This window comes from Citrus clementina, unplaced genomic scaffold (assembly GCF_000493195.1).
Source record: "Citrus clementina cultivar Clemenules unplaced genomic scaffold, Citrus_clementina_v1.0 scaffold_6, whole genome shotgun sequence".
NCBI classification, from domain to species: Eukaryota; Viridiplantae; Streptophyta; class Magnoliopsida; order Sapindales; family Rutaceae; genus Citrus; species Citrus x clementina.
In genome coordinates this window covers 18,979,265-18,988,006 of record NW_006262139.1, presented here as the reverse complement: position 1 = coordinate 18,988,006, position 8,742 = coordinate 18,979,265, and the positions used below count along the sequence as shown (strand labels likewise).

Here is an 8,742-nt window from a genome sequence, read left to right as displayed (position 1 = left end):
AAAAAAAAAAAAAACCCCTTTTGGGGGGGGGCAAAAAAATTTTTTTGGGGGGGGAGAAAAATTTTTTTTTTTTTGGGGGGGGGGGTTTTTTTTAAAAAAAAAAAAAACCCCTTTTTTTTTTTCCCCCCGGGGGCTTTTTTTTTCCCCGGGGGGGGGGGGGGGCCCCCCCCCCCCAGGGGGGGCCCGGGGGTCTCAAATTTTTTAAAAAAAAAAAAGCTTTTATAAAAAAAAAATTTGGGGGTTAGTTGGGTTAGTTTCAGTTCTCCCTTAATTATTAAATAATTCAATGAAGACAAACTCTCCCTTACGAAATGTGAGTGGAATAGACATTCTTAGAAAAATGTAGATATTTTATCAAATAAGCTAACTAGCACCCATAACCACAAATGCTCAAGACTATAGTTTTTTATTACCTTTTAAATTTATAAAATAACAATACTTTACTAGGTATGAAATTCAATTGATAAATTGAATGATATAATAATAATAATAATAATAATAATAATAATAATAATAATAATAATTTTACTAGTTACAAATGCACTGCATTACATAACAAAAAAAAGATTGCCAATTTCCCATTAATAAATGCCATTTACTCCTTTAATATTTCCATAATATCCAAAGAAACCCCTAGCACAAATGACTTAAAGAAAAAGAAGGATAAATGGATTATTTGTTTGATAAGTTAGCTTGAGAATATAAAAGATATATTTATTATAAAAGTACTTTAAAAATAACAAAAAATTAAAGAAAAATGTTTTATAATTAATTTTATATTCAAACTGAAACATATATTTCTTATTTTTAGTTTTTATTTCAATTTTTGCTCATGCGATTTATTTATTTTGTAATAAAGATGAACAAAAGTATATTTGAAAATAAAGGTAATACTGTGAAATTATGTTGCCAAAGAGAAAATAGTAAGGGATAAGTGGTGCGAATTGATTTCTGTAAGAGAAAAACTGACAATCTCCCAAAAAAAAAAATACATTATATCAACATATCTAATAATTTTTACATAGATATACATCTTATTCTATTGGATGATATAATAATATTAATTTCACTAATTATAAAATTTACTATACAATATATGAGTGGAGCACGGAGCACATAGTTAGCATTACTGTATAAGTTTTTCTTGCTAAATTATGTCGACTAGTTAATGTAAATGTAAATATGTCAACATTTTGTTTATTTAGCAAATGGGTTTTATTAAATAATTTGGAGGGTTCAAATAGTCTCACCCTAAGTCTATTTGAATTTATTGATTTTTGAATAAGAGTTGGAGGGCCCTCTCCAAAATCTTTTTAAAACCCCTTCATTAGAAATTATTATAATTTCAACCCTGCAATGTTTCATACCTTAGAAGCACTGCATCATGATCAAGATCTTTTTAGATCAAGATAATTCTCTTTCTGTAATCTTTCAAATTCTGGGCACCTTTGTAAAATTACAGAAAAAATTATTTAGAATGTATATTGCCGAGCTTTTATGTTGCAAGTCCAGTGGCAATAAAAATTGAAAAGCAAATCCCCGCTTAAAAAGCAAAAGAAGTTAAAGAAATTCGAAATTGAAAATGATTCTTATTAATCGTATTGAAGCTTCATATTAACTAGTGAAACAATAATTGTTTGACTCACTTGATTCGTCATTAATTGACAAATTCATTAGTCAAACATATTTTAAATTGAGATAAATTTTTTTTTCCAATGGGATTTATTGAGATTGGAGAAATAAGAATACAGAGGGTTATTTTTTGAATTGAAATGGATGTCATTGAAAGTGGCGTAGTTTATAAATATTTTCAATAGGGTATTTTCAGAAGAGGGTTTATGAGAAATTTAGAAGTCCGGTAAGCGATTTTCTAACAATTTTCTTTGGTTGGCCGCATGTGATTGAATCTTCAGATATGCACTAGAAAATCAATTTGGATTTTGTCCACCTCCTACCTTTCAAAATAAATTAAACTAAATAAATAATACAATCTCTCTTAACTCCACCTCCTTTATTTCTTTTAAATTTTTTCTTTACCTCGAAGTTTTTTCGATGACTTCTCGATGGTGTTACTCCAGTATTAGAATCGAGAGGATATGCCCATGTTAAAGTCATTTTGTCGACTTTGATGATGGTTCATGGATCTTTTGATGTCCCTATGGCGCTAATGTTCGTATAGCTAGGTTCTTCGGCGATACATTTTGCGAGGGTGGCTTCTATGTGATTTTACAGTATGGTTCTTTTTTTCTTTTTTTAAAAAAAATTGTGTATAAGTTTCATTTTGTGAGTTGTTTATTAAGACTGATAGACTGATAGTTTGTGTTGTCTTCGTGTGCACTACGAAGAATTTTGTTTTCAATTTGAATGAAGTCTTCACCTACAGTTATTGAGGTAAGTCTCAAAACAAAGACTGGCTAGAGTTGAAAAATTCCTTTTGTGCGATCATTAAATCCTAGTTGTGAAATAGTTCATTTCAGTTTGGAGGACATTTTTAATGAACAAAGTGTCTCCTGTAAGTTAGGCAACTGTTCTTATGGAGATTTTTATTTGTATTTTTGTCCAATGTGGCATGCTTTGTAATTCTAGCCAATTTGGTCTTTGTTAACGAAGCTCCATTTTTCATCAAAAAAAGAAAAAGGAAAAATGTGCAGAACAAGGACGTTCTTCTCGCTTGCTAGATGCATGGCACGAATCCTCTCAAAACACTTGATAGTTCCAGCAATAAACACGAATATTGATGGCATCAAAAGCTGGGACTTTCCTCTGGGATGCGTCTGGAAGAAGATATAGCCAGCAGCAACAGCTTGGGCGGTGACTCCAAACAATTGCCTAAGGCATAGTTGGTTGTCTTCAAGAGAGTCTGCAGTTATGCTGTTAGAATTAGAGGTGTTCGCAGATCGGATTTTGCGGATTGGATATTAATCCATATCCGATCCGCAATTTTACGGATTATAAATTTTTAATCAAATTCAATCCTCGGATTAGTGAAATTTAACTCAAATCTAATTCATACGTCTGCAGCTTGGATGCAGATTTGACCCAATCTATATCAAATCCACCATTTTGCATATTGGTTTGTAGATTAATTTTTTTTTGTTTTATCAAATCCACGAACTAACTGAATAAAAAATTTAATATAAAAATTTAAAATATAAATTTTTTTACTACTAATCAAATTTAAAATTAAATAAGATTTAAATAAATAAATTATTTAAATAAAGCTAGAAAATAGATTTAAAGTTTCAAAATATAACACATCAAAAAGAAAAATATCACATCTGTTTAGATCAATACATGAAAATTAACTGTTTAGGAAGCTATATTTGTTTATTTAATTATTTTTATTTTATATATTATCGGATGAGATATAATACTGTGTTAATGTAGCTATATTTTAACTTATTTATTTACTAGTAAGTACTAATGCATATTTACAAGTTTTATTTTTAATTAAATAAATACTTTTTTATTTTTTGACGGATTCATGGATTTTTGCGGATTTATAGAAGTAAATCCATATCCAATCCACCGATTGCGGATTATCAAATTTTCAATCTAATCCAATCCATTAATCCACAGATCGAATTTCTATGGATCAGACGGATTGGGCGGATCGGATTGGATTCTGAACAGCTCAAGTCAGAACCCCCGAGATGTAATAGTAGAAATTGAGCCCAGATCAAATGCTCCAAGTTGATTGGTCCCACTCCCAGAGTCGTCGCCTTCACCAGTAGCAGCAACATAATGCTTCTAATCTGCAATGAGTTGATATAGGACTTTATTTAAGGATTTTAAAATTTTTATTATTTTAGGATTTTTTTATTTTTAATTAAAGTCAATTATGATATGTGTCTTAGTATTTTATTTTTATTATAATTATAATTATAATTTAATTTAGGAAAGTATGTTTACTCTATTATAAATAGAGGTCTTGTTATTGTAACTTCCATCTTTGATCAACTATTCAATAAAATCTCTTTTTATAATTCCATTTGAGACATTTGGGATTATTTATCAAAATTTCTCTTGTAAACTCGTTTGAATTAGAGCGTCATCTAATCTTACTTTATTTGTTAATAAAAACCTTATTGAGTTGTTTGGATTAGAACGAGATCATATCACACTTCAATAAGCTAATCGCGTTGGCTTGACCCGGTACTAAAATGATATCTACTGTTACCTATCCTATCAATTCTACTTCTGCCATGCCCACTCCATCATGAGCCCTGCGCCAAATTTAGGAGCCCAGTCTGCAAGCAAGTAAGCTGACTAAATGAGGAATGTGATCAGTGTGTTTGAGGTGCTTTTTCGGAGGGGACCAAACAGAATAAAGATGGTTTGCACTCACAGACTTAATAAGATAAAAACCCTTATATTCCATGCTTGCCAAATATTATTGGCGCTATCAAACAGCTCGTCGTTACCAATTTTTCCATTTCTCAAAAAAAAAAAAGTTTCAGAGGTACAAAAAGATAAATTTATTAAAGAGAGAGACCTAGCTAGAAGAATTTTTTTATTAGCTGCTTTACTTGTTAGTCTTACAGCACTTCGATATCATAATATATAATGTAATTGATTGATTTTACAATAATGCTACACATCCCAAATTTTTTATCCCAAAAAATTATCCCAAATGATGTGGCATTTATCAATTGGTTGATAATTCTTTACAAGATCCAAGTGAATTAATTGTATTATCTCACCAACCAATTGATAAATGCCACATCATTTGGGATAATTTTTTGGGATAAAAAATTTGGGATGTGTAGCATTATTGTTGATTTTAATAGGCTTCTTTCCTTCTGCCTGGCCTGGGGATACTTGTATCATTTCAGAAGAAAGAATTTAGAAAAGAGACTTTAATTGAGTAAAGGAGAGCAATTCTTCGTATGCTCATGCAGCAAGAATCAAGAAAAGAATAATTCTGGATAAGGAAAGAATACTTTTCTTTTCAAAACTAGCAAGATTCAAGCAAAGATTAATTAACTTGCAGTAAGAATCAGTTCTCCATTGTAAAATCAAAACTCTCATATATATTTTTTTTTTCACTTCCTCGTTCAATCACTTACTTTAATTTATTTTTACTTTTATTTTTACCTGAAGCTATTTACGTCGCTCATCATGATACTTATGCCAATACTTACCATAAAATTAAAAGAGGAAAACACACAACGTGATAATTAGTTTTCATATTAGACGGTATTGAAATAAACAACTTTGTTGTATTCTGATAATTAATTATGTCTTAGATAATTGTGTTCAGACTCCCATTGAGTTCTTTCTCATTCTCATTATGGCTCAAGATAAAGAAAACTTAAAGATGGATACAATTTTTTCTGCATCATTTTATGTTAGGATTTGGACGGTTTCAAACTGATTTTTGTTTTGCCAATTTAAATTCAATTTGATCATTAATGAAATGATTGATTATCGCTCATGGTAATATTTTAATTGATAATGGATATCTTACTCATAAATCTATATATATATATATATATATATATATATGAACTATAAAAGAGTTAGTTTCTAAATTAATTATAAAATTGTGGGGTTTAAGAGAGTTAAAACCTAATTTTCTTAAACCCCACAATTTTAAAGTGCATCCGCATGAAAATAAAATGAGAATGCCCGCACTAAAGAAGTACTATATATACATATATACTATCATATAATGAGATAGTTTGTAATGAGGATCTTTTATTTTATTAAAATGAGGATTAAATTAAAAGACAATAAAAATATACACTTCAATACAGTGTATTTTATTCTCTACTATTCTATCACTATGTGCAGCTCGTTCCCTTTGAATTTAATTGTTTAAAAATCTGCATAATGCAGGTTAGCTCTTCAATATCGAATGAATAGCATTCATATTGTGAATTCCACATAATAGAGGTTAAATCACTCTCGTGGATCAATTTTTTTTTCCTTGAAAATTTTCTACATTGCCTATTTCAGAGACTTAAGGAAAATGCTACATCTTTTCCGGTTGAAATAAAGAAGATTTCATTCAAAATGTGTCATCAATTTATTAAATGGTTGTATCACGTAAGATAATTTTATAAATATAAAATTGGGACTTAGGGCTAAGTTGGTAATATTATAATTTTTAAAATAATTTTTGTTAGCTTTATTGTAGAAATAATTAGCCGTGAAAATAATAAGTTAAACCTTTGGTAAAATTTATTTCTATAAAGTGTTGTTAGTTTTAAAAATAGTCGTATATATTTATTAATTCTTACTGTTAAATTGTTGTAATAATACAAATAACTGAGATGGATAAATGTTAAATAAAATTTATTTACATATTTATATACATGTATATATAATATTCTTTATTGTGTATATAAAATAATTGATAACTAAAATAAATATTTTATTTTATTATTTATTATTTTGTATTTTGTCATCTCAGTTATAATTAGTAATAATAATAATTGCTTTAAATTTAATGGTTTATTTTCTAATTGAATAAAGATAATATTGTATTAAATATAAAATGATTTTTAAAATCTGTTACAAGACTGAGTGATTTTGTTAAAAATAATTTTTTTTTAAATTTATTAACTATTAAAATTAACTTTTAATTTTTTAAAATTACTTTTGAAACCTCTTGAAAAAAATTCCAAACATTTTCTCAACCCATCTAACACGACAAATTATGTGACATTCTTAAAAGGCGCATGGAATGTTTAATGTTTTAAACTGTATCTTTAAGGGTTCGGGCCGAAAAATTAAATAGATGTTGGGCCCAAAAATGAAACCCAAAAATTGGAAAAATAGATATTGGGGCCAAACTTAAAAAGATATTGTCCACTGCCCTACTTTAAGCACATAGCTCCTCATGATTTTATTGTTGGACTATTAATTCTAAAACATATCTATTAACTTAGGAGAACGAAAGCTCAAAAAATAATCAAAATCATCTCTTTCTAATAATGTGAGATATTATAATCTTCTCTCTTAAGGCTTTATATTTTCGTGTGAGAATGGATATAAAATAGAATAATAATATACACACACATCGAGTCACGAGTTGCTAATTGTAACAATTTAGGCTCAGACAACCGATTATTAAGCACAATCTAAAGGATTCTCAAAGATGTAAAGAACTACAACTAGAATTTAATGCTTAAAATAAAAAGTATCAACATCCGGTTGTGGACTTTTATTGTTACGTTATCATTTCATAGCACCTGATTGGTGCGGTATTTAGTGCGACCAAATACATCGTGTGTTCCATTAATACTCTAGGTCAACAACTCACGCCACCCTTGAAATACAGTAACTAATCTTTTATTTCACTTGATCTCATGTTTATCTATATCGCTCTAAAAATCCTATGGTTAAGTAGCATCGGGAAGAAGAAAAAGTGCTTAATTTGTTAGTGCTTGTTATATATTAGATGTAAGTTAATTATGGCAGAAACAAGAAGAAGAAGAAGAAAGTGCATCGTGCTCGTCATTTCAGATGATCCCTTCTACAATAGTATCTGAAAAATATCTTCGGAAATATAAATCTTATTAATTAATTAAATTACTCATTTCATGCGTGCTTATTTTATACATACATACACTCAAGTATTTATATATATATATATATATATATATATATATATATATATATATATATATGTTCGAATGTTTGTTTCGTGCAATTAAACTTTGACAAAGGAATATAATTATGAAGAAAATATTGTCTCACACAAACGTGAAAGCAATTTAAGTCCTAACATTTAAATAAAGCAATAAGGTATCATCTTTTCTGTCACCAGACAACAAGTAATCAATAATACAGAAAAATATCAATAAATATAAGGAGGCAACTTGCACTAGCACGTTGACCTTGGTATTTTCCAATCAAATTCACAGGATTTATAGAACATTCGATCACAACTTTAGTTTAAATCATAGGGGTTGTTGTTTAATTATTTTTGAGATATATGGCTTCAAAGGGATCAAAATCAAAAGCTATTCGGCTTCCTATAAACCTCATGTTCTTCATTTTGCTCGCCTCTATTCCTTCGTCGGCGGCGGAGCAGACCACTTGGTCGGGTAATTTTATGGAGTTGGAAGAATGTGTTGATGTATTCAGGGCCTTGAGCCGTCAACGTACCCCGTCAAAGAACTTCTGCTGCAGTTTGATAGGCAATATGGTTCAGCTTGAAGCCATGGGCACTTGCCTTTGCACTGCCCTTGAAGATATTGTTTTAGATGTGATCAAACGAGAGATTCCTTCTGCTTCATTGTGCTTGTTGTGGAATTATTGTGAGTCTGAGATCCCACCTGACTTTCAATGCATTAATGTACCCTCTCATGGTTCTATGTGACGATTGCCGTTTAGTTTAGCAAATATTTTGAATGGTAATTAGTTCAGCCAATGTGACATACAAAGATTGTTATTGATTTCTTGCAATGTTACAGCTCCAGCTTAGCCAATTATATCGCTTTGTCTTTTTTTTTTTTTCTGTATATATGTATACTGAGCTTGGTGTTGCAGGCTATGCATATTAATATTGTACAATTACGATTTACCCATCCCCAGATTCAAGAACAGTAAACAAGGAGAACAGAGAAGATCATGACAATTTACCCAAAATAATATTAAAATCATAAAAGTGAATTTACAAGCAAACATTAATTACTCTTTGAAATTATTAATATAATTTTTATTAATCATTTAGGAAAGGAAAAAACTATGAAGCCCACCACCGACGGTCGTTGGATCACTACTAGACCG

General features: G+C 29.5%; 1 protein-coding gene across 1 annotated transcript; it reads left to right on the top strand.

The window, feature by feature from the left end:
- Positions 1–7,945: 7,945 nt before the first annotated feature.
- LOC18037965 lies at positions 7,946–8,332 on the top strand. The gene has a single exon (XM_006429826.1). It carries the CDS (start codon positions 7,946–7,948, stop codon positions 8,330–8,332), a length of 387 nt encoding a protein of 128 aa, XP_006429889.1.
- Positions 8,333–8,742: the final 410 nt, after the last annotated feature.

Coding starts and splice junctions, on each gene's coding strand:
- LOC18037965 (XM_006429826.1), top strand. CDS start 7,946: ATGGCTTCAAAGGGATCAAAATCAAAAGCTATTCGGCTTCCTATAAAC.